The sequence below is a fragment of the Colletes latitarsis genome, chromosome 14, assembly GCF_051014445.1.
Source record: "Colletes latitarsis isolate SP2378_abdomen chromosome 14, iyColLati1, whole genome shotgun sequence".
Classification (NCBI taxonomy): domain Eukaryota; kingdom Metazoa; phylum Arthropoda; class Insecta; order Hymenoptera; family Colletidae; genus Colletes; species Colletes latitarsis.
This window is the reverse complement of record NC_135147.1, coordinates 18,456,124-18,484,038: the sequence shown is the minus strand read 5'-3', so window position 1 is coordinate 18,484,038 and position 27,915 is coordinate 18,456,124. Positions and strand designations below refer to the sequence as shown.

Genomic DNA, 27,915 nt, shown 5'->3' with positions numbered 1-27,915 from the left:
ACAACACCTTCCACTTTTTTATGAACAATTACATACCAATTTTGTACAATATTTATTTTCACATCACAATTTTCATCAGTTTTACAATACTTTGAAAATGCTTCTTCAGTTCATAACTTAATTCACAACAATCTTCACTACGAAACGTAAGAGCACATTAAATCAAGTCCAACTATTGAAAATAACTTAATCTCTCGTTTAGGATACTGTGTGATTTGTTGGCCCTTTGTGTCCAATAATACAATAAAAGAGAATTGAAGTATAACTTACTAATATAATATTCTTATGATTGAATAAGTTTAATAGTATCAACATAATACACCTCAGAAAAATTCAACACTCTTCTTACTTCTCTCTCTCAGATTGACTAACAAATTTGTATATTAGACTTTCTATGCGAGACACAGGAAGTACGCATTTATTTTATTCCTTTTTCCTTATCGATTTATATAAATAGATACATATAATAGTGAACACAGTGTTTCTACATCTTCGTAATGTACATAACAATATTACAGGTACAGACTGGGCCCCGGCATATCTCAATTTTCTGCACTGGAAGCATAAGTCAATTACTGGCCATTCAATCAAACATCAGTGTAAGGATTATAATTTGTAGAACAATGTGTAACATACGAGATGCAATAATAAATCGTGAGAGTTTCGCGAGCATTGCATTTTATATTAATAACGAGTTCAATTGCTATTAACAATACCAGCTATACACAAATTAAAGGAACAAATGTATTTAAAATATAATAATTATGACATAGTTTCAAAAAGTGTTACAAATAGAAATATTATTTTATTATTCAAATCACTTTCTTTCACTTGCTCTCATATACATTCTCTCTTTCTTTCTCTTTCACGCACTCTCATCCTATGCATATTCACATCCTCTGTACACTATGCACTTTAAATTTACAGTAACTGTATGAATTACGAATCGCCGTAAAAGTTCTTCATGTTCGAACTATTAGAATCTAATAAAAATATCGTGTCGATAACGAACAAACTTTTAATCGAGTGGCAAGCGAATGCTACAATTTTACTCCTCAAAAGTTCAGTTAGAGTATGAGCATAAAGTGTTAGAAAAAACGCAGATTAATAACTATATATATATATATATATATATATATGTATATATATATATATAACTGTGAACTGTAAGAGCTATTGCGCACTTACCCGTTTGAATATATTACAGTGCCGCATGTAAAAAAAAAAGACCAAACAAAAAAAGAAAGAAAAAACGCGCATACATGTATTGTACATCCTTAAACTTTTGTATAACTCCGATCTTAGTATCTCCTGTAATCGACTATATCTTAAGACATAATAATACATAATATTTTATGTACCAATGCATGTAATTATGTACAGATGTATAAGTTTAGCTAATAGAGTTACGATTTCAGTCGACGGACGGTGTGACAATCCTTCACACTCCATATCTCACGAGCTGTCTTTCTTCGCGTGTAATTCCCCTGAAAATCAGGTTAATGAAAAACTTAATTTTTAATTACAACCAGAGATGCGTGTGGGACCCCGAAAATGCCCGGGATGATTCTCCTCGCTATTCGAGAGTCTGCAGAATGCTCGAAAAAAAATATTACAAATAATAAACATAAAATTTTTTATTTCAAATTTTCGTAAATCCTCTGGAATATCTTCGGGATCTCGGATATTTTTGGAATCTCGTCTCGTCTCGAGCATCTGGACCCCGCACACTCCTAATTACGACTAAAATAATTGGAAGACTGCCTACTTAACTCTTTGGGGCACGCTGGGATTAAAAGTGTCCACCATTTTGATGCACCGTAATGCATGGTGGGACATTTTTAGTCCCACCTCGAAATATTGGAATAGTTGCATGTGCATAGGTTTATATTTCGTCTTATTTACGTAAAGCAGTTGGTAATATCTTCAACAAATGTTACAAATGTATTCACTTGTGTTAGCAACATTCAACATGCCAATACAGGTTCATCGATCGTTGCAAGCGGAAGGTTTATTGCGACAACTGTTACTATTTTTTTTTTTATGTTTTTACATTATGCGATACCTTTATTAATAAAAATATACCAATTTTGTTTAATTTAAAACGCAATCAAATTTCTATGCAACATGGATCTATTTTATTATCTGAAATCCTGTACAGCAAAGAGTTAAATGGTTTCATTGTTCAGTAGTTAGTTAACGAATACTATTATAAGATCTGTGTGGTGTGCAATGTTTCATTTTAATTGATATGTATAAAAGATTCGAAAGTTGTTTCGAATAAAAGCTGAAGGGTTTCGATAAGGATGTTATACATATAGTTAACGTGATTTCTTTATAACTAGAATATAAAAAAAATACTGCATCTTTTTCACGTACAGCATTGTAACTTCAGATAAGAACAAAGAAGAAAAGAGACCTTATATTACTTAACGACATATACGTCATCTTTACATTTAATGAAATACATACCGAATAGTAATTTTTAATTAATTTTTAACGTCGATACTCGAATGGATGTCCAGTTGACTTCAGCCAGTTGACAGATGACTTCAGCCTGGTTACAAAGGTATTGTACTTGTTTAAAAATATTAAATTAATTGGCAAAACAATTTAGTATAAGTCATAATTGATAAAGCAATTGTTCTTGTTTGTCTTGAAGCTACAATGACACGTGAAAAGAAGTACATGGCAACTTTAAAAAGAAATAAAGCTATCTTTGAGTCACTATAGTCGAAACAAAATAAACTAGCCGCTCAAAACTACTGTGGAGTAATCCCTACCATACCGTTTGGCTACGCCTTCGCCTTATCTTTCGTCTTTTCACGAAAATTTACAGACACACGTCATCTGTCTGTCAAACAGAGAGGCAAGGCAGAAAGACGTATAAATAAAAATCGTGCATGACGTGACTCGCTATAGGGGATTCTAAAGGCCAAAATAAGACGAAAATCAAGAATACCAACTCGTTGATGGACAATTAAATTCAAAAATTTCAAATCGCTCTGGAAAAATTATTTTTTGTTGCAGGGGTCAATTATAAGCGTTTTTGGTGAATAGACATATCCCTGAAATCCTACCCACTTTCGAGAAAAAAAATCGGGTAGGTGTTGAAATTTTTCGGCGAAAAAAAAATTTTTCAAATCATTCTAAAAAAATTATTTTCAGTTGCAGGGATCGATTACAATCATTTTTGGTCATTACACATATCCCTGAAATCCTATTTATTTTCGAAAAAAAATTCCTTACCGAAAATCTAATGTGAGGCCAAAATACTTCCCTGAAATTTTATATGAATCTTTAAAATGTCATAACTTTTGAACGGATTGGACGATTTTAATGTTTAAAAAAGCAAACGACGCGTATTTTAGTGTAGAATACGTAGAAATTCTAAAAATATTCGAAAAGTTGTTCCTTGACCCCGAAAAATGAGAAAAACCCCATAATAATGGTCCAATTTTCAAACAGCCATAACTCCTACAATTGTGAATATATTTCAATGAAACTTTTTTTTGAAGTAGAGCTCATGGGTACCTATAAAAAAGTATTACACAACTTTTCTGTAGGGTGTCAAATAGAATTACTAGAAATCAAAATCTAATTTTTAAGAAAAATCGACAGGGGGTAGGTGCTTAAATTTTTCGATGAAAAAAAAAAATTTCAAATCGTTCTAAAAAAATTATATTCAGTTACAGGGGTCAATTACAATCATTTTTGGTGAATAAACATACCTTCGAAATCCTACCCACTTTCGAGAAAAAAATTTGAAAAGGGGTGAAATTTTTCTACAAAATTAAAAAATTTCAAATCGTTCTGGAAAAATTATTTTTGGTTGCGGGTGTCAATCACAATAATTTTTTATGAATAGACCTACCCCCGAAATCCTACCCACTTTCTAGAAAAAAATTCAGTACGGGTGGAACTTTAAACGTTAATAACTTTTTAACGAAATCTCCATTAACAAATTAGTATTCTTGATTTTCTACTTATTTTGGCCTCTAGAATCTCCCATTAAAATTTTGTTCAGGAGTGGCCGAACACCCTGTATAATTCTAGACGTCCTGTATGTCCAAAAAATAACCTTGGTTCAATTTTCATCTAAAATATTTTCCGATTTCGTTAATAATTTCGATAATGTATATGTGAGAAAATTGTAACGTGACATCTAGTATTTCTTTTACCCCAAATATTTGATTAATTCCCTAGAATAATTAAGAAACATGATTCTCTAGTTACTTTGAGAAATACGAATAAATGTCCATTGAAGTGGAAGGACGATCAGTACTGTATTACAGCTTTGTTTTAAGTTAAAATTAAAACAAAATTTTGATACTTCTTTTTTGACAATGTCAAGTTTAATTTGTTTCGTATCTTGATTATAACTAGTATACTCACTTTCTCTTTGATATCTTCGGCAAGCTTGATTCCTTTCTTCGGCATCGAAGTACCACAGTGTGATCGCATATCTGGTTTCGTATGCTGGCTGTACCTCGTGCGGATTTCTCCTGTCGGACCAAAAGAACAATATTCTATCGAAAAGGGGCTCGATATCTGCTACTTGATCTCGCCAGCCTTCTGGAAATATCCTCAAGAGGCCACCGTTTTTCTATAATCACAAAAATTGTGCACAAATACCACAAATGTTCAGGAATCATCGCATGAAATAATAATATGGAGATTCTTTTCCACGAGAAATGTAATATATTTAATGCAAACAGTACTACTTTTCTTTCTTCATTCTTCGAAGCTTAGCACTTAAAGAGTTAACTTTGTAATTTTATTATAACAATAATGAAACTGTGATCTATTGGTTGGTAAACGTAAATACACAATTGTGTCCTCGCAATTAGCGTCCGCACTATCGTATACGATATTTCAACGCTCGTTAAAATTATATTTATAAATGACAGAGTACGTTTTTTGTGTAAACGGAAACATTATCCAGTAGGACGAATGTATACTGCGAGGCAAAAGCGTACATGGAACGACTCACGTAGGCCATGACCGCTCTTCGTGCCCTCGTGGGTTGCCCTTCGTTCAAATAAACCGAGTTTTGAAATTCACACGTTTACGAGAAGCAGTATGTATATACAGAGTGGCTCGTTTAAATCGACTCACTCGAATGTCTTCTAAACTGTCGACGACAGTAAAAATGTTTCCAGACAAAAATTGAATGGGTTCAAAGGACACATAATCTGATTTAAGTTTTTTCTAAATGGATGTGTAGAAGGGATATGAAAGTCAATTATGTTTTCTTAAACAGAATCATATATCTTTTAATATATTAATTGGTGTAACTCGTTCATTCCCTAGGTAGAAGTACTACGCCACTTATAATGAAAAATCATTAGTTTAGAAGATATATTAAAAACATTCAAACGAGTGTATACATGGTGTTCGACCACTCCTGGAAAAAATTTTAATGGAAGATTCTAGAGACCAAAATAAGACAAAAATCAAGAATAGTAATTTGTTGATTGAGGCTTTGTTAAAAAGTTATTAACGTTTAAAGTTCCGTCTGTAGAACAGCTGCGTACGTGTGATAGTGGTTCTCACTCACAAAACTGTAAGACTGTCGATACGTTAGTGAGTAGAGTTTCTCATGTTGAATGAGAACCAGATTGCCGTTTTACAGGCGTAATTTCAAACGTTAATAACTCTTTAACGAAGCTGCGATCAACAAATTGCTATTCTTGATTTTCGTCTTATTTTGTCCTCTAGAATCCCCCATTAAAATTTTTCCCAGGGGTGGCCGAACATCCTGTATATTAGCTACTTTTTAATTATTTTAACGACATTTATTTACTATATCATAGCGTATGATAAATAATTACACAAATTAAATGCATAAGTATAAAATACAAGGTACATAGTTTGGTGCAGTATAGTTCCTAAGAATCCTAATTAAAACTCAGAAAACTAAAAAGAAATTACTTCTTCTGAATTTAAAAATTAAACGGGTTAAAATGAAAAAAATGAACAAAGCAAATACGATGAAGTGACGTAAGATATAGTACATTAGTAGTAAAGTGGAGGAACAAATTATATATTTATTTTTTCTGTACGAATATAGTTATTGAATATTCGTGACAAATTAACTCTTCTTTCTCGATCTTTTAACTCTTCTCAAGATGATTTTCAAATTACAAGTAACTATTTTTTCGACTATCTTGTGAAAAAAATAAAAAATAGAAGCCTGAATTTTTCATATCGTATCTAGAAAGATACAATAGCGAAACGAGACGATTAAATATATTTGTACCTTGATATCCCAATCTCGATTAAGATAGTATATAGCAGTGATGCATCGTCCATCTCGATTAGGATTGTCCACGTGTTTCACGTAATGCGAACCGTGACCAGGATAACAAGCCACCATCGCCTGAAAAATAATGTGCTGTGTTATTTTAATCGGTGGAATTTAATGCATTATTGTAAATGCGATTTTAGGTCGGTTATCGAGTAATTACCCAAAAGTTTTAGAGTTAGCAAATTAGATCTTCAGGACAATTCGTTGATTGTCTAAAATGAAGATGCACACACGAAAGCATTGAGAATTTGTATAAAAATAAGTTTACAGTCGGTTAGTTTCCAGGGCACAGTGGCGTACAGTTATTTGAAATTATCGCTAAAATCTCCAAAAATTCTTACATTTGTTTATTTATACTAATAACAAAAAACAACATCCCTTTCATATGAAGCGATTACAAACTTCTCAGTTTGTGCATATTCTCTTTTATATTTAAGATGAAACAACTTGTTTACGACATATGAACGTTGGTCTATTAAATGGAGGACACTTTCGTATTTAATTAAGATCAAGATTGGCAAAGATAAGGTTTCGAAGGTGCAATGAAATAATATCGTAGATTATAATCCTATATTATCAGAAGTTAAATAGATAGATAGTGTAAGTATTTATAATATCAATACAACGTATATTTCTATCTAATATATCCGAGAATGCCGTATGATTGAACAATTCGATAGAAGCAATATCCTAAATTTATATTGTACAATTGTATAATACATAATGTATACAGAGTGTTTGGCCACCCTTGGGAAAAATTTTAATGAGAGATTCTAGAGGTCAAAATAAGACGAAAATCAAGAATAAAAAGTTATTAACGTTTGAAGTTGCACCTGTAGAACAGCTGCGTGCAACCGATAGTGGTTCTACAGACGGAACTTTGAACGTTAATAACTTTTTAACAGAGCTTCCATCAATAAATTGGTATTCTTGATTTTCGTCTTATTTTGGCCTCTAGAATCTCCCATTAAAATTTTTCCCAGGAGTGAACAAACACCTTGTATACATATATGTATATACAGTAATTTTGTTTATTAATAATATGTTTAAAATTATAATTGAATGTCATAATAAACTTTGCTAAAGAAATCACACGAAAAATCTATGTGTTTAAATACATCTTACATAGGGGTATTCATTTTTGTTATTTTTCGAAAAACGATTAATATTAAATATTAATCAACTAATGTCTGGAATGAAATGCAGTAATTATGCTATTACAATTAAACAGTACCAAAGAAATATTACTTCTCATATATAATTTTTATTTTCATTAGTTGATACTACGTTTGTAAAAAATATTTTACGTAATTAGATAAGAAACTGTAATATGTAATTTCAATCTATACTATTAAACGAGCTGCTGGTAAAACATATGCATTATTTGGTGTTCGTTATTATACGATTTAAGTTTTTACAATTATTTCGCTTTCCTTAACGGATGTTAACGAGTATAACATACTCCGTATCTATAAGTTCAGACACGATAATTAGCGGAGAATATATTGCGAATATATCAGTTGTGGAGGTATCGAACTGAATTCCTATTATTAGATATGATTGCATGCAAAACCCGGAGATAATATCATGTACGAGTTGTGAGTCATACGGTTTACCCGTTACAGCGAATAAGAGTCTTGTTTTGATTTAATGCTAGGTCGGCCGTTGTCTTGCGTGATGTCGCGGTGAGTAATTATTCGGATCATCGACATTGCCATAGCTGTTATTTACCATTGTTGCACGAAGTATAACATTTTTATACCTTTAACGCGACAGTTACCGTTCCATGCATGAAATGAAGCTATTTAGTCAGAAATTCCGTTTTTCATTCATTAAGGGGTAAGACCACTGTACAAACCTGAAATAAAGCGTTTTTTTTTTGAATGGATGGAAGAATAAGAGGATAATAATATTCGAGAATGTTATTAACCATGTCGTTAAGTGTTAAAAAAAAAAATATTTATTCAAAAGTAGTGCAAAATGACGACGCTGGAGCCATTCTCGTGAGGCGTGTTTTGAATTTGTAGGGGAAATATGTAGGAGATCGATAAGTTAATTTTAACATTATTTATTGACAAATTATTGCCCTATTTTTTTTACAAAATTGAACTTTCTACTTTAAATGCTCGCCAATCACACAAAAATCCCCTATGTATTTCTCTAGCTATACTCATATAGATTAATAGAAAATTTTTTTTGGAGCAAGAATGGCTCCAGCGTCGTCATTTTGCAGTATTTTTGAATAATTTTTTTTTAACACTTAACGATATGGTTAATAACATTCTTGAATATTATTATCCTCTTACTTTTCCATCCATCAAAAAAAGAACGCTTTATTTCAGGTTTCTACAGTGGCCTTACCCCTTAAATAAAACCAGGGAAAGTAGAAGACTATTTATACGAACTACACCATTTTTCAAACCCACTAAGGTATCTTTTTCTATGCTTCCAAATAATAGATAACTTAAAAAATAAAAAATAAATTACCAACAGCTTTTGATAACCGATAACAACAGGTATCATTAAAAGACTAAACGTCGATTGATCATCTCAATATTTATGTTGTATCATGTCAATGTTTACATTAAAAAATTTTAGAAACAGACACAAGTCGTGTCTTTTGTATTATTGTAAATATAAAATAAGGTACAGAAAAGAATCGAATGATTTTTATGTCTTAAAAATGTCGGATACAATAAAATCAACCAGATTTATGACGCGTACGTACCAAAGCATTAGTAACTAATTTAATTAAGGAATTTAGTTACAGATTCGTGTGCCTTCCCAAATAATAAGGTACAATCGAGTCATAAATTTAAAGTGATAATTGTGGCACCCTAAATGGTCGATTTTACGACTGAAGCTCGTTAACGGTTTCCTTTATTACACCTGAGGTCTTGTGTTTAGTGTGAAAATCCCTAGGTTGCCAGATCTACTACAGCTAATACTCGGACACCTGGCACTAGAGGTGTTGAAGTAGCTTGAAAATGCAATTTGATCTGAGCTGTCGAGGAAAAGTCGCACCTGTGGGGGCGTCGATTTTATTCAAACTGTTTTTGATGATTCTAAAGAAAAAATAAGCAGAGCCACATGTGAGCTTTTCTGCCAATTCTCATAATTTACAAAGATATGTAACATTTAATTGGTTGATTCGAAGGGTTTTGAATGCGTGTGCAGGTTGTTAGATGATCACCATGTTCGCAGTAGGGATAGCGTGAAAAATCACTAATAGTTTTGGAAACTCCATTCACGACCATGATCCGAAAAATGGCGTTTTAGTAGCGGTTCACGTTAACTGTGATCGTTAATGTTCCGCTAATTCTCCTCAGTGGAAATTCAAAGAATTACAAATGCGCCAAACTTAAATTGTGTACTAATGTAGTCTAAGTAATGAAAAAGGCTGGGTTAGGTCTGGATTATTATTTAAAAATAACAACATAGATAATTTTGACGGTTTTAAATTAGTCCTGCTTTTGAAAATATCCTTTCGCCAATTCATCTAATATTTCCTACTTTGCATATTAAAATATATGGTAGGTTTGTACTCGTAATATTTTAACTAAATTTTCTTTATATTCTGTTATTCTTACGTTATTATAAATATATTTATTATATGCTTAATCAAATCTTGCTGAACTGCTTTTATAATAATATTGATCATAAAGTTATAACATAAGTAACATATATATAAATTTAATTTTTAACATTATTTATAGTAAGTTTCTATACATTAATGTGACATTTTGTATATATTTATATTATAAAGAAATAAGTTAGAATTTAAAATTACAAACAGGTTAGTTTTAAGAACATAATTCGTGAGAAGTAAAAAGAACGTTCCCCACCAATCAAAAGCGATCATGAAGAATCACGAATTATTGTGAAAAATCACCACGATTGGGAATGAATGTGATCGAATCACGACTCAAAAGTAGCAATTCACGCTGTCTCTAGTTCGTAGAGACTTAGTTTACGGATAATTTAAAAGACTAAACCGAACACGAGGGATGAAAGAAGGAATGTGACGTTGTTACAACTCCACGTGACGTTTGGTCAATGAAAACAAAGAAACTAGAATAGAAAGTCTGGTGTTCCTTTCCATTACGTGATGCACCTCACGGAAGATAGCAACGTGCCTGAAGTTCCATTCAGCATTACTGAACACGTACACAGTAACACTGAACGTGGTTAGCTCGAGTGCACACAGGGTGTGTCTGAAATAAGTATCTAAAAGAAACGTATTCCCTCCATCGTAAGGGTAGAAAAAGAGTCGTACGAATATGGGATCTTCTCTATAATTTTTTTTTTCAATAAATAAAGATGATAATGCAGCCCTTGCATTAGTAATTAAGTATATTAGAAACCACCAATGTCAACTCTAAAGTTCGTTGAAGAGTAAAGGTTGTTTTTCGACACATTCGCATATTTTTCAAGGGTTGATATCACCCTCTTAAACCTCAAATTGCACTCCTTGTACACAATTTTTCGCAATTTCGTGAATCTCCAGGATCACGTTGCATGTTACATATACGTATCAAAGTATGTGATCGTGTTTACTTTAAATATATATTCATTGTTCAAAGACACAGAAGGTACTTTGTTATCTTTGGATAAACGTAGAATGGTTAGACTTTGTCGTTCAATTTAATATTACAATTGACTTATATGATCCATTTGTGTCTTGAATAACGAGAAACACTCGCAATGGACATAGTGCAACGAAGTGGTGAACATGTTCACTAAGATGGTTCTTAGCTAGAGATGTTCAAAATTATTTTGATCTCACCACCCAGTATGGTTCTAATAAACAAATAGTTTCTTACGAATGCAAGCTCAATTTGTTAACGAAAAAACGAAACTTTGTCTTTGCTTGTATCATCCCGTGTAACTAATAAGTTTTACAAACTGACTGCTAAGGAATTCAGATTCCTTTTACAATATCCAATCAATTAAAAAAATTAAACTATGTTCTTGAATTGTCAATATATCTAGAGAAAAATGCGAAGAGAATGCACAAGAAAAGGGAAGCGCCATGTAAAATGTAATAAACAAGTCCATAAATTACTTTGTCACTCAGTAAAAGAATAATAAAGGTAGATAAAAAATGATCAAGTAAACCAATGACCTTTCTTTTGGACATCACGCAAATTATACAATGCAATACAGTGTTCGTTAATATATTACATTTAATTGTCGTAACACTTTTGTCATACTATTTTACGGATTTTTCTACCTTCATTTAATAATATTTGTTTAGTATAATTACACGATCGTTTAAATTGGCCAACTAAAGGTATACTTAATATTTATCGTTGGATCAACTATAACTTTTAACGGGGAAAGACTTTAAAATGTTGACGTATTTACGAACACACGAAATGCTCGTATTTCTCTTTTGAAACTGGGTCCTCGATTACGTACACGAAAATATTTGCATTCTAATCTAAGTAAGACGCTCGTGCTACGTGCTCTTTAGCAGCGCTACAGAATGGCGAATGCCTTTCACCGTGTTGGCGAAAAAGGTAAAAGATGTAGACGAGAACACGTTCGACAGCAGAAACTTCAACTATGTAGTCCAACTAGAAACAGTTTTTTAAAAATCCATTTAACATGTCCGATATTGAAAGTTTTTCAATGACCATTGTGCATTAGATCACCTCGTAGGGGACAATTGATAATATGCGCTGAACTATGACAATTGATAATAAGTACTGTGAGCACATCGTATTGTTTTAACGTCGAAGCAACACAGAAACGTTTGTGCAATCAGTTAAGCTATTATCTTTCTGAATTTCCGCGGCGTCGATCGGCGTCAGTGTTATTCGAGCAAATTGAACGCGAAAACACGTCATTCTGTACCAGGATACATGTGTCGGTGATTATGAAAGTGGCCTAAGTCAACAATTTTTATCGTTCATTCCATGTTAATATAAGGTGAATCAACGTAACGCAGAATTTGCAATAAACACAATCCTTTCGGATTTTATACTCGGACCACTTTTATCATATCAGATTGCGTCTCACAATTGGGATTATACAGAGCGTCCAAAAAGCTTGAGACCAAACTTATACTACGTGTTACTCAGGTCAAATACATGAAAAGAGTTCGTATAAAATTATGGCCGAAAATGCTTTATTAAAAAGATATAAACTTTTAAGTATATTTATGATTTATTGTGATAGTTATAAGATATGTTCGAAAATTCCATCCTTTGCAAAAATGCAGGCTTTCATTCGTCTAACTCTTTCAAAAATATAAGGAAATAATAGTAAATGTATTTTAAATACATTCCCAAAGTTGATCTTTTTCTCCTACATCATAACTCCTACAATAGTGAATATATTTCATTAAAATTTTGGGAGGAAGTAGAGTTCATGGATACCTACAAAAAATTATGAAACAATTTTTCTGTACAGCGCCAACCAAAATTATTAAAAATAGAAAACGAATTTTTAAGAAAAATCGACAAGGGGGTAGGTACCTAAATTTCTCGGCGAAAATAAAAAGTTTCATATCGTTCTGGGAAAATTATTTTCGATTGCAGGGGTCAATTACAATAATTTTTGGTGAATAGACTTACCCCCGAAATTCTACCCACTTTCTAGAAAAAAATTCAGTACGGGCGGAACTTTAAACATTAATAACCTTTTAACGAAGCCTCCATCAACAAATTAGTATTCTTGATTTTCGTCTTATTTTGGCTTCTAGAATCTCGCATTAAAATTTTTCCCAGGGATGGCCGGACACTCAGTATAATAAAAAAGATTCGAAATCAAACAAAATATGTCATATAATAAAGTGTAGTAAATGTCGTATGTTTTGTTTATCGTTACACATTTTTGTATATTTTAATTCAATTCTAGTTTATCACATAACTTTGCAAATTTTTAATGTCTTATCTTCTGATACTGTGTTTAATTTGTAATTATTTTCCAAGGTCGTAACACGCCTGAGGTGAATTATACAATCTCAATCTCATTTTCTTAATCCTTTTATAGTATTCATTTAAAAGTAATTTTCTTTCTTGGAAGAATGTATTTTCTTGAACAACCTTTCCTTTCCATAAAATTAAGTATTTTTTCTCAAAACTAATATTACAAACACTTCAGGCTGATTTTATAAAGCCAAGAATTCGAAGATTCATTTTAGACTAAGGATGATACGTTTTAAATTGAAGTATATGATCTCTGTCATACACTGACAGCATCGTGAAAACTGTTAAATGTACGATCTATAATTATACTTCTTGGGATTAATTCGTATAATCTTTTAGATCCCAAGTTGAATGCGAGTACTTGTGTGTGCAGTGAATTATTATTTATCAAAACAATTCTGTGTTTCAACTGACGATTAATGGAACGGAACTATTTTCCTTATTTGTTCTCCAATAAACGCTTGTGCGTTTTACTTTCGGTTCCAAGAAACATATGCAATTACTTTAATGGGGAAGTTTTGCACGAGGATATCACGTAATGCCTGTTGTTTTGTTAACCACACGTCACGTCTCTATTGCTCGTAATGCATATATGTGTGGTTTTGTAATCTTAGTGGGTTTTTTTTTTACTCAAGGTAGTTAAATTATTTATTTTCAATTTTAAATAATAATTATCGGGAAAATCGTTCGTACAGCGAGTATTCGTCTCATAGAGGAACACAAAATGGTGGAAACTATTGATTTAGCCTATGTAGTTAGATATGTATACATATACGATAAAAATTTGTTTTCATGTTGTAGAGGTGTAAGAATAAAAACTTCGAAAATTTTACTTTGTGCCTGTCTGAAAAAAGGAAAGTAAAACTACTGAAAAATCCCATATTTTAACTTAAAGAAATATAGTTTACAATAGTATTTTTCAAATATTCCATCAGAGTATTGAAAGGGTTAAGAAAATTGCAAATTCTTTATTATTTTTTACATATTATTGTTTATTATACCTCCTTGGAAAAAACAATTCTTATACATGACCTTCTGTATCGAACCTCTGTTGTATAAACATTCTTTTTATTTGTTTTCAAACTTTGTATGAATCATTCAACATCTACATTATGCCTCACAAATTTTCAATTAAAATTCACAGTTTATGTCAGCTTGTATTTTCCGTAACTGCCTTAGTTAATGGTAATGTTTTACAATGATATACAATGCTCCAATCAATGAAGTATGTCAAGAAGAAAATTTTTAAATTCTTAACATTTTCATTCTTTCAATGATCGCAGTGCAAAGTATCTCAAAATTCTAAATACATATTCGAGTAGCTAGCAAATCGTAAATAAGGAAAAAACATCAATTTAATGAAATAATATTCAATTCTTCGAGGTATTAAAATATGCAATTCTATGTACTGCACTCAGTACACAGGGTGTTTGGCCACCCCTGGGAAATATTTTAATGGGGGATTCTAGAGGCCAAAATAAAACGAAAATCAAGAATACCAATTTATTGATGGAGGCTTCATTAACAATTAAATTCAAAAATTTCAAATCGTTCTGAAAAAATTATTTTCGTTTGCGGGGGTCAATTACAATCATTTCTGGTCAACACACATACCCCCGAAATCCTATCTACTTTCAAGAAAAAAATTCGAGAAGGTGTGAAATTTTTCGTCGAAAAAAAAAAATTTCAGATCGTTCTAAAAAAATTATTTCCAGTTGTGGGAGTCAATTACAATTATTTTTGGTCAACACACATACCCCCGAAATCCTATCCACTTTCGAGAAAAAAATTCGAGAAGATGTAAAATTTTTCGACGGAAAAAAAAAATTTCAAATTGTTTTGGAAAAATTATTTTCGGTTGCGGGGGTCAATTACAATCATTTTTGGTGAATAGATATACCTCCAAAATCTTGCGCATTTTCGAGAAAAAAATTCAATACGGGCGGAACTTTAAACGTTAATAACTTTTTAACGTAGCCTCCATCAGCAAATTGATATTGTTGATTTTCGTCTTATTTTAGCCTCTAGAATCCTTCATTAAAATTTTTCCCAGGGTTGGCCGAACACCCAGTATTATGACAGTAGTAATTAAATTTGTTTACATTTTCAGTAATACTGCAAGGATAATAATGAGAAAAAGTAACGACAAAAGGTGCTTAAAATTGTATCGAAACGATCAGACATTTTGAATAGCTTAAATAAATAAAAGCAGGAGTCCATTTTTGAACGTAATTGTCAATTCAGTTGCTACCTGTAATTTACCAATGTCGCAATTAATCTCAACTTCTTTACGGTAATACGTCCCATTAGTAATCAAAACGTAAATATAAAATACAGACAGTGCGATGAAATATGATATCATACGTCATTATCACAGACGTTTTTAATTGCTGACGTTATCAGCACTCTGTAAATTTATTTAAATTGTGTACTTAGACTGATCTTTAAACATTCACAGTCAATGTCAAATCTTACAATGTATTCCTTGCAAATCAGTTCGTCCATTTAGCAGATTAAACACGTACATTTCTCGTGTAACTGGTCATTAATGGTTATTCGGAAGAAGATGAAACGGAAAAAGTATGAAAGAAGAAAATCAGGAAGAAACGAACGAATCGAGTGCACGATTTTTAACATTGCGAACAATTTAAAATAGTAATGAGAAAATGCTTTTTGATGAACACAATTAACATCATAAGTCAAATTTTTGGTAATGTAAACTAGTAACACAATTTTAATTTCGTTATAATTTTTTAATTTCTTTCCTCAGAGTTTTATCAAACAAAGCAACAACGACCACGCACAAGCGTTCGATTTTCCAACAATACGGCAAATTAATTTCACAAAAAATAGTGTTATATCTATATCAGGCGCCACTCTGACTTTTCTTTAAATGACACTTCAACCGTCCACGAATTTTTTAAGCAAACTAATTGTAATCTAAGACAGAGATTTATCCGTTATCGCGCCGCGTACTTTTGGCGGGTTACATTCTTTATCTGAGAAACGTGACAACCTGCACGTAAAGTGTACAATATCGAGTTTTTGTACCCAAGTTGCATTCCATTCGTATCGTGTCGGCCAGTGCGAGTTAATAAATTCAATTATCTGTAAAGATAACGAGGCTGCGAGCCAAAGGAAGTGTTTTAAACGTATACCATTTAAGGTACTGTCTGTGTACAGTAAATCACACAAAAGCTTACGTATATGTACCTCGAATTTGTTAAGAAATAGAAAACACTGTAGATGGAAAAATCAAACAGTATGATAATTATTACTTTCTTCCTAAGTATAGACATATTTTCTTTTTAATATTTCAAGTTTGAATAAAAAAGAAACGATACATAAAGTTCATACTTATAATTTGCCGGTGCAACGTTTGAATACCTTAATAAAGCATATGTTTCAGAAAAAACTTACAATATCTCATGAAGTAATGTTGATTTTGTTAACATTTTACCATAATACTTTTACACGAATCTGCGTAACAAAGAATATGCGATTTCATCTTTAAAAAAGTACATTTGCATTTACGAAAAAAGTAAAGTCATACAAAAATAGATATTCAAATTTTCTTTTTATAGTTTTGTTAATGTACATCTTACTAAATTACACAGGCTAACCCTGGGAGATTCTAGAGGCCAAAATAAGACGAAAATCAAGAATACTAATTTGTTGACCGAGGCTTCGTTAAAAAGTTATAGAAATATTTCCGACCACACAGTGTATTTTCGATAAAGAATTTTTTTTCTCGAAAGCACGTAGGATTTCGGGGGTATGTTTATTCACAAAAAATGATTGTAATTGACCCCCGCAACCAAAAATAATTTTTCCAGAAACAATTTGAAATTTTTTAATTTTGTCGAAAAATTTCTGCACCTAGGAATTTTTTTCTCGAAAACGCGTAGAATTTCGCGGGTATGTGTATTGACAAAAAGTGATTACAATTGACCCCCCTAGATAAAAATAATTTTTTTAGAACGATTTGAAATTTTTTAATTTTGCCGAAAAATTTCAGCAGCTACCCCCTGTCGATTTTTCTTAAAAATTCGTTTTTGATTTTTAGTAATTTTATTTTACGCCCTACAGAAAAGTTGTGTAATACTTTTTTGTAGGTACTTATGAGCTCTACTTCAGAAAAAAGTTTCATTGAAATGTACTCACTATTGTAGTAGTTATGGCTGTTTGAAGATTGGGCCATTTTTATGGGGTTTTTTTAACTTTACGGGGTCAAGGATCAACTTTTCGAATATTTTTGCGATTTGTACATATTCTCCATCAAAATACGCGTAGTTTGCTTTTTTAAACATTAAAATCGGCCAATCCGTTCAGGAGTTATGACGTTTTAAAGATTCGCATGAAAATTCGGGCAGTCATTTCTGGCCAGAAATTATATTTTCGGTGAGGAATTTTTTTCTCGAAACTGAGTAGGATTTCGGGGGTATGTATAATGACCAAAAATGATTGCAGTCGACCCTTGCAACTAAAAATAATTTTTCTAAAACAATTTGAAATTTTTTTTTTCCGTCAAAAAATTTCACACCTTCCCGAATTTTTTTTTAGAAAGTGGATAGGATTTCGAAGGTATGTCTAATGACCACAAATGATTGCAACTGACCCCCGGAACAGAAAATAATTTTTTCAGAATTAATTAAAAATTTTTTTTTTCGTCGAAAAATTTAAGCACCTACCCCCTGTCGATTTTTCTTAAAAATTAGATTTTGATTCCTAGTACTTTTATTTGACACCCTACAGAAAAGTTGTGTAATACTTTTTTGTAGGTACTTATGAGCTCTACTTCAGAAAAAAGTTTCATTGAAATGTACTCACTATTGTAGTAGTTATGGCTGTTTGAAGATTGGGCCATTTTTATGGGGTTTTTTTAACTTTACGGGGTCAAGGATCAACTTTTTGAATATTTTTGCGATTTGTATATATTCTCCATCAAAATACGCGTAGTTTGCTTTTTTAAACATTAAAATCGTCCAATCCGTTCAGGAGTTATAACGTTTTAAAGATTCGCATCAAATTTTGGAGTGACATTTCTGACCAGAAATTATATTTTCGATAAGGAATTTTTTTCTCGAAAATGGATAGGATTTCGAGGGTATGTCTAATGACCAAAACTGATTGTAATTGACCCCCGCAACCGAAAATAATTTTTCCAGAACGATTTGATATTTTTTAATTTTGTCGAAAAATTTCACACCTCGAATTTTTTTCTCGAAAGTGAGTAGGATTTCAAGGTCATGTCTATTCACCAAAAATGATTATAATTGACCTCCGCAACCAGTAATAATTTTTTCAGGATGATTTGAAATTTTTTAATTTAATTTTTTATTAACCTTTTAACGAAGCCTCAAGTCAAGAATTTGATGTTCTTGATTTTCGTCTTATTTTGGCCTCTGGAATCTCCCATTAAAATTTTTCCCAGGGGTGACCGAACACCCTGTATATTAATTAGTTGATAAATCTTATTCCATTCGAATCATTCATTCATCTGTGCGATGTTTTCTCGAGGGTATTTACTGTTGGTCGTTGACTTTCCGATCGACTTGGAGGAATACCTTCTATGTAATTTGTAATTGTAATGGCTCCTTGTCATCGGCGTCGCATTTGTAAAAAGTGTAGCTCGAAAGTGACGAGAATAGAATGCGATAGAATTTAAAGATGTTATTTTCATAATGCACACGTACGCATCTGGTAGGTCAGTTTGTTCTAACTCTGATATAGAAATTGAATATAATTTGGTTTTATCGAATAAATATAGCAAAATTAATTTAATTCTTGTTTAACATGACGTTTCGATCATTAGGTTGAATGGTTCTCTTCAGGTGTAATGTAATCTCAATAAGAACATTAGCTAATTATAGAAAAAACTAAAATCGAGATAACAAAATATTGTAATTTAAGAAGGATATGAAAATCCAAGATATGCTATGGTGAAATATAATACAGGGTGCTCGGCCACCCCTGGGACAAATTTTAATGGGAGATTTTAGAGGCTAAAATGAAACGAAAATCAAGAATATCAATTTCTTGACTGAGGCTTCATTAAAAAGTTATTAAAAAATTTCAAATCATTCTGAAAAAATTATTTTTGGTTGCAGGGCTCAATTACAGTCATTTTTGGTGAATACACATACCCCTGAAATCCTAACCACTAACGAGAAAAAAATTCGAGTAGGTACTGAAATTTTTAGATGAAATTAAAAAATTCCAAATCATACTAATATAAATCATACATGGAAAAATATTTCAAAACAACATTTAAGTGGTTTCAAAGAGTGAACATGATGAAACTAGAAATTGTTTCTCAGTAACATTTTTCGAAGCTTTACATTTTACCTGTATTATATTTTTTAACTCGAAGACACATATTTTGTTCCCTTATATCTTCAAGCAGACATTAATGTATATTTAGACGTACAAAATGTGTGACCTAAAGTTGACCTTGGGCATCAAAAGTTTTCATCAAAAATCAAACTTGTTCTTTTTTTAAGTCTGAAGGTTTTAAATGACAGAATGTGATTCGTGAATGTACATAATCAGGTTTATCAACATACCATGGATATGTACAAGGTGTGCTTCCTTTCATATTACTAAGGTCATCGATCAATGTATCGATAAATATCTCACGACGTGTTGCTTAAAACAAAAGAGAGAACTAGAGGAAAATGTACGTCATCAAGAACCTCGTCAAAAGAAATAATTAGCAGTAGTTTGCATTGTTATTAGGCCACAAACAATTAAAAAGCATCGCAATTGGTCAATGATCATCGTTACCGTAGAAAAGCATTTTGAGAATTTAAATTGACTAAAAGTAAATTAAAATTAATAGTCAGCTCATTTGGAGCTATTTCGGAGTTGGATTACATTTTTTTTAACGTTAAAGGTCAGCTTAAGGTTACAGTCTATGGCTGAATACACATTACTGTCTGCAATAAGATATAACAGATAAAAATGTATGCTTTCGCGTGATAAATTATCGATAGCCTTATAAAATGACTAAAACAAAATTCGTAAAACCTGTCAAACTACGTCTAAAACATTTATCTGCGACGATAAAAAAAAAAAAACATCATTAGACACACTGTTTCTGGTAAGACACTCTGTATATTGGCACCTACAAATGTCTACTCAGTTTTATTTAATTTTGGCTTTACAGCTAAGAAATGGCCTTGATTTACAGATTGTCTTTTATTCCTATTCTCTATTTTTCATTCATTGTTCCACTCTGTATCTGATTAAGATTAACTGTCCAATTTTCAAACAACCATAACTTCCACAATAGTGAATATATTTCATTGAAATTTTGGGAGGAAGTAGAGTTCATGGATACCTATAAAAAAGTATTAAATAACTTTTCTGTACAGCGCCAACCAAAATTATTAAAAATAAAAAACGAATTTTTAAGAAAAATCGATGCCTAAATTTTTCGGAAAAAAAAAAAATCAAATCGTTCTACAAAAATTATTTTTAATTGCGGGGGTCAGTTACAAAATATTATGTCAACTAGTTTGAAAAATATTCTTTCAACAGAAACGACTTTGCGATCAACGCCATTTTGTTTGTTCGCGTCTAATATATACGTATAAAATTTTGTTCTAAAGCTTATTACATGTTTTAATCATAATAAAAAGTCCATTTCAATCGAACGTATAGTGCTTTTACACAAAATTCATAAATATACTCTCTATTTTGTCGCTGCGAAGGTGATCTCGTAACCTCTTAATTCGATTCATAAGACTACGAATATTTTATGGTGTTAATTTTAATCAAGCCCACACCAATTGATAACTTAATCAGTAACATTATCTGTTCCTATCAATATCGATTCCATTTTCTTTTATGATCGTCGATAATAATTGTTAGTCGATAATAATTCTATTCTAGAACATAAATTCTAGATAACAGACTGCTGTGATACACTCAATGAAAAGCACAATGTGTTTTTGATGTGTTGTACGCTTTTACCATCGGTGATTCAAACTCCGCCGCAAGTAGATGTATTTTAAGAACGCGCTGTACATGTTTCTACAACACCGATGTTGTTGTTTCCTGCATGTTTTGTTCAGCTTACAAAACAGAAGTTTTAACGAAACGACAATGACTACGTGTTCGGTTGATCGGCTTTAGATCGAGACAATAAGGAATTCGAAGCGTATCATGTCATTACCTTGCAAGCTATAAGTAGGACAACGAAGGAATACATAAATAATGTATTTTCAAAATCGACAAATTTAGGTGTGACCAGCCATTAATGTTATTTTTTCTCTTTTTAGTTTCTTGGCGCAACCTCATTTTACCTGAATCGTGCGATTTGAATTCTGGTTACAAAAGGTGAGACGTGTAATCGAAAGAAAACATTTATTACACAGGAATTGCTTTTTTAGAATAAGGGGATGAAGTGAAAAGAAAAAGCAAGAAAATTCTGAAGAAATAATATTAAATAAATAGTACATCTAATTAAATGACAAATTCGGCGCGAAACAATTAAGAATTCAAAGTCTACAGAATATATTCTTGCAAGCTATTTATAGAACATATCGAAGATACAAAAAAAGTTGTTTAGTCTGAAAGAAGAAACTTGATAGTACTCTTGAACTGTTGTTTGGGCGATTAGCTACGCGGACTTCAGTACTACCTTCGTCTTCTTTAAGTATGTGCTTTTGCCGTATCGACCTTATTACTACCAACGAGATAAATAACGTCCACTTTTAAATAATTTCTTACAGAATATTAACGAATTAGCCATGCTTTTAGATTTAATTTCACAGTATACCACATGACACCAATATAATTGCAGAAATTGAGTTGAGATCCACTGTTCTATGCCCTGAAAACTGTGGAAGTATTCATACGAATATGCTTAAAGGGTTCGTTTAAAGTACATGCCCCAACTCGCATAGTTCTTTTTAAAAAGCACTATAAAATGGAACGAATAAATATACAGGGTGTTGTTGAAGGAGGCTTCGTTAAAAAGTTATTAACGTTTAAAGTTCCGCCCGTACTGAATTTTTTTCTAGAAAGTGGGTAGGATTTCGGGGGTAGGTCTATTCACCAAAAATTATTGTAATTGACCCCCGCAACCGAAAATAATTTTTCCAAAACGATTTGAAATTTTTTAATTTTGTCGAAAAATTTCACACCTCGAATTTTTTTCTCGAAAGTGGGTAGGAATTCGAAGGTATGTCTATTGACCAAAAATGATTGTAATTGACCCCTGTAACTAAATATAATTTTTTTAGTATGATTTGAAATTTTTTATTTTCGTCTAAAAATTTCAGTACCTACTCGAATTTTTTTCTCGAAAGTGGGTAAGATTTCTAGGGTATGTCTATTCACCAAAAATGATTGTAAATGAGCCCTGCAACCAAAAATATTTTTTTCAAAATGATTTGAAATTTTTTAATTTAAGTTCTTAATAACTTTTTAAGGAAGCCTCATTTAGGAAATTGATATTCTTGATTTTCGTCTTATTTTGGCCTCTAGAATCTCCCATTAAAATTTTTCCCAGGGGTGGCCGAACACCCTGTATACAGTTTCATAAAAAAAAAAAAGAAGGAACATTCGACTCAATCATTATATTCTCCCTCTGAAACCAAACAACTGTCGCATAAACAAGTTCCTTGTTCACAACTTCGATAGTTACAAAAATAACTAAGTACACATGTGTTGCGAGATACGACGCAACGCTGATATTTTTCTTGTCTACAATGAGCAACAAAAATATTCAAACACTAGACTATACATAGGTTTATTTCTTTATATCTCAATTTTGTATGTATAAAATCAGTTTATTCGTTTCCATGTGATAAGTTATTTATTAAAATTGTAAAATAAATGAATTTCTTTTAACAATTTTATAAACATTATATTTTAATTGACAATAATTGAAAAGATATGTCATTATTATGTTACAAAAATATTCGGACAGGTTTAAAAAAACAGTGATTCGAACGACCTAGATAATAATATAAATCAACTTAATATTTTTAGAAACTATTTTTTTCAAGTAATCAGGACTTTTACGTTCCCATTCTTCTCGTAATTTTTTTTAAACCTATTCCTGGAATTTATAGGTATTATTCTTATTCTGCGATCTAATTTATCCTAAAAATTCTCTATCGAATTGATATTCGAAGACCGTAGAAGTGGTGGCATCACTATTTTACAATTATATAACAAAAATTCTTAAAAGTTATTATCTTGATAAGATTTTAAATTGTTTTGAACACCTATTTTTATATCACTTGATATTAAATTATCCTTTAATATGTTTAAATATTTGTTTTTATCCATAATGTCGTTAATAAAAACTAACCTGCCCACGCCATTACTCGAAATATAACCCCAAACGAGAACGTTACCTTCATCATGTTTGAAAGTCGCTCGCAAATTTTTTACTTTTAACTCAGTATTCGCTTTTTCCCAGACTAATTCAGACCATTACTCGTCCATCTGATTGAGATACATTATATTTACTTTCGTCTGCAAAAATGATGTCATTCCACCATTCTTGCTTCTTACAGACGAATTCCTTAGCGAATCGAATTCGTTTCTTCCTATTTATTTTGTTGATGAAGGTCATCTTGCGGGCAACGCGTCGATTATAACCGTTTTCTTTTAACAATCGTCCGGATTGCTTGAGGATTTTTTTGCATTTCCTGAGACACCTCAGCAGCTAATTTTGGAACACTCAGGAAAGGTTCAACTTTTCACATAATTCTTCTTCTCTCTCTCTTGTCGAGAACTTTTGTCCTCAATACGACCTTCATTACTGAATCTCTGCATAATGGCGGCGACTGTGCTCTTATTTAAACTCGATATTCTTCCGATTTCACGGTATGACTTGCCCATTTCGCCATGAAAAATCACAAGTTGCCGAATATTAAACGAGATATTGGCTTGGCGACCCATTTTAACGAGAATACAAGTTGAAACTTATGAAGAACTTCGTCTTCCAATGCTATTATGTACGCGTCATATTTGTAAACATAACGCGTTTTTCAGATTCATGAATACCAAGAACGAATAATCACGTATGTACAAGCGTCCGAATATTTTTGTAACATAAATAAATGACTTATCACATGGAAAAAGAATAAATTGATTTTATGCATAAACAATTAAGATATAAAGAAATAAGTTTATGTCTAGCGTCCGAATATTTTCGTTACTCACTGTAGTTTCCTAATGCAGCTTCGTTTCACCTGCACCATGCGTTCCAGGTACTGTTTACAAAAGACGAGACGTGTAATCGAAAAGAACACTTATTAGACGCCGGTTGCTTTCTGGCATAAGAGACGAAAGGGAGAGTCTACACAAGAAGGAGAAAGAGATAACGTAGAGCGAGTCAGCCATATGGCGTACGTGACCGACTGCACTACGTGTATTCTCACTCTCGTCTCGACTCGTTCATTTGGCACTCGAGCTCCCCGAAAGACCGTTGTAATTTCGGGATCCTGACCTTCTCTGCCTGCTACTGTCTCTCCTCCCTCCCACACCCATCTCACCGACGCCTACGAGATTAAACGCCGATGTTCTTTTACGCCGCTGTTCTTTACGCAGATATTGAACATTCAATGGTATCGTTCGTAGAGTTTCGTGACAAATCAGAAAAATGTGGCAGGCCTATATTCGAGTGACTAACTCGATTACGACAGACATTGCGGAAAACAATAGTTTGTTCCCCCGATAAACCATACAAATAATATTTACTTGTATTGTTCTACGTCTCTTCGAGGAATTCTATTGCATCTTGCATAATTCATTCTCCGTAGCACTATGCAGTTAATATTCTTGGAATATAAGAATTATTTTAAAACAATTCTCAACGGGTGACAATTTTTTGAGAAATCGAAATCGAGGAAAAACTTATAACGGATGTATCTGTTCAAATAATTGACATTTCTTTTTACAAATACGTGCGATCCTATGCGTGATATACCTACGGTATAATAAAAAATTATAGAACTTTTAAAGCATCCGAATTATAATATATTATGTAGGTTTTTAATTTCCAATCAGGATAACTTCAAGTGTACTCAATTACTGCCTAATGTAATTTACAATTTGTTTGTTCGAAACCGACGATCTAATTTTATACCTGATATTCGATATCATGAGCTGTGTTTGTAAAAGCAGAACTGACTTGCCAAAGCATTATGAAAATTAATTAACGACTTTGCTCGGTTATGCGTCCGACAAATTAATATTTTACGCATAGTCGATAACACAATGCAAATCTACCCGTTTAATTACAAATAAAAATTCGGTACAATGATAACTACAAATATAACCGAATTAATATTATATTGCATGCTTGCAAACGTAAAAAAAATTTCGTTTAAAATCTACTATTCTATGGCAACTTTTGGTAGGTACACACAAATTTAGCAAAATACATACAGTAAAATACCTAATTACTATATAGATAAGTATCATGTGTAGCAACAAACAGTGCAGACATAAACATTGTCAAAGCCAGACTATTTAATATAGAACATAAATAAAGCATTATATAATACTAAAATGTTTTTTTAGTGTTTTTAAATAAAAATATTTTTAAGCTTACCTTTGTTCTTCCATTGATCATATAATTTCCCATTTTCCCATTGTTACGCATTTTATTTGCCCTCATAATGATAGCATCGACTTGAGATATGAGCATTCCAATGTTTTGGCATTGTTTTTCTTTTCCATCCAGCCACGTTATTTGATCACCACGTATTGTTTTTAAGTCACTTGCACCTGCTTTATTAGAAACCAACTGTCCATCTTTAAATAATCCAGCACTGTACATATTTAAAACTTCGTTTAACACTGCGAGACCTTTCTCTGTGCCTAGGAAATTGTCCACTACGCACACACCATATTCATCCATGTCCCTAATCATGTTTCTACAAATCTCGTCTATCAACTCTTCAAGGTTGTTTCTATTTTTATGAAGGAAAGGTGGTAAAAGTTCCTCCTCGCGTGCCAAACGAACTTCAGAGAAGTTCTTCATACCGTTATGATGGTGTGTTGGCATGTCTAATTCATTATCTTGAAGATTATCAAGAATTCGCGAACTCTCCAGAGCAGGATTCAATAATTCTGCTCTGGCTCCTAAGATTGTATCTTCGGAACTTCCTTCATATGTTATTGGAGAAGTCCAACCATCCACTCTGCTATTACGAGTACCTTTTGCTTTAGTGCTATTAGGTTTTCTCTTAAGGTTTTGGCTTTCTTTAACCTTTGATTGTCCTTTTATTTTTTCTGCTTGTTTGTTGGTTCCTATAAACAATGTAATCAAACATATAAATATTTAATCCAATAAAACAAGGTATTATAGATGATTAAGTACTTATTTTAGAAAATAATAATAAATACAACTGAGCTATAAAAAAAAAAAATAAACATTTTGTCACTCTTCTTCAGATTGAGTATTTAAAGCAATTTAACATAGTAAATGTTAAATTCTACTATTAAATTTAAAAGACTATTTCATCTAAAAATTAATACAGTATTTCAAATAGTACCCAAATCCAAAGGTGTTTATCTCAAATAAATTAATCTAAATAAAACTGTATTTCAATTTCACGACAATGCGAATAAAATAGTATTTCGTTCCAAATAAAATGAACTAGACAGATACTAAATAAGTTGCTATTTAATATTTAAATATATTTTACTCGATTCTGATTCTCCTCTCAGAGTAACGCAGTTATTCCGTGTAAAATAATCAATAATAAAGAAATTCAAGACATTAATCTACTTCGAACAAAAAGTGAGGAAAATAAGATTGTATTTTTGGTACCTTTAAGATGCTTCACGTTATGATTCACTTTCGAAACGGTGTCCGATCCTTGCGTTGTTTCTGACACTGGCTTTTCGTTTAGGTTAGAAACTACCGATGTATTTGAGAACTGATGATTTTCGAGAGAGGAATCCTTCTTGGTAGACTCCAGAATGGAATTTTTATTAACAGTTGAAACTGTATCTGATACAGTTGATCGTATAGAATGAATAGCACAAAATTGTTTATGACGTTTCCAATCCCACCTTTGGTGTTCTTTGGTGCAATAGAAAACGGCCTTGCACCGTGAACACCTTAACAGCTTGTCAGTCCTGTGACAAACTACGCAAACCACTGTTGCACCTATTTGAACATCACCGTCGGGTGTCTGTGCACGACTGACGATCGGTCCGGACATGTTTCGTCGCTTATTTCGCGGCCACGAGTGCCGACGACATTTCTCCAACGAGGGAAATCACACACGCACTCGATCTGCGTCGGTACTCGGTACTACCGCGCTATCGAGATGCCGCACAGCTGCACTGCTTATACGTACGCGAGCTTGGTTTACATACTACGTGTACACACATATACACATATCCATTTATATATATGTATTTATCAAATTTGCAAAACATCTATTGGCTCAACGGTGATCAAAACACCGATCTTCAATGTCCATTAGTTCCTACTACGTCTGCACGTAGTCTCCTATGCATATGGTCGTGCATTAACATTGAAAGCACCGAATCAAATTCTATCTTTGAAAATTAAGTGTTTACTATCTTACTCGTTTACCGTCCTTAAAATAGCGCCACTTCATGACAACTTTTCTTACCATCCAGATTTGATACATTCTACAGTTTACGAAAGCAACGTTTGATTAT

The 27,915-nt window shown here is 32.2% G+C and overlaps 1 protein-coding gene across 2 annotated transcripts; it reads right to left on the bottom strand.

The window, feature by feature from the left end:
* Positions 1 to 724: 724 nt before the first annotated feature.
* Hph (HIF prolyl hydroxylase) lies at positions 725 to 27,882 on the bottom strand. Of its 2 annotated transcripts, XR_013081041.1 has the most exons (6): positions 27,050 to 27,882; positions 25,826 to 26,526; positions 6,263 to 6,382; positions 4,396 to 4,606; positions 2,473 to 2,557; positions 725 to 1,487 (listed from the first exon to the last, which is right to left on the bottom strand). XR_013081041.1 is itself a non-coding variant. In XM_076781654.1 (5 exons), exons 1-5 carry the CDS (start codon positions 27,444 to 27,446, stop codon positions 1,456 to 1,458), a joined length of 1,461 nt encoding a protein of 486 aa, XP_076637769.1. In that variant the 5' UTR covers positions 27,447 to 27,882; the 3' UTR covers positions 725 to 1,455. The 2 variants fall into 2 exon arrangements, 1 of the variants encoding a protein (XP_076637769.1); XM_076781654.1 differs by lacking the exon at positions 2,473 to 2,557.
* Positions 27,883 to 27,915: the final 33 nt, after the last annotated feature.

Excerpts from the sequence above, each read along its gene's own strand:
- Hph (XM_076781654.1), bottom strand. The coding sequence starts at position 27,446 with ATGTCCGGACCGATCGTCAGTCGTGCACAGACACCCGACGGTGATGTT. Across the intron at positions 4,607-6,262 it reads ATCGAGATTGGGATATCAAG|AAAAACGGTGGCCTCTTGAG; the intron begins GTACAAATATAT and ends TTGTGATTATAG. Across the intron at positions 1,488-4,395 it reads CCGAAGATATCAAAGAGAAA|GGGAATTACACGCGAAGAAA; the intron begins GTGAGTATACTA and ends CCTGATTTTCAG.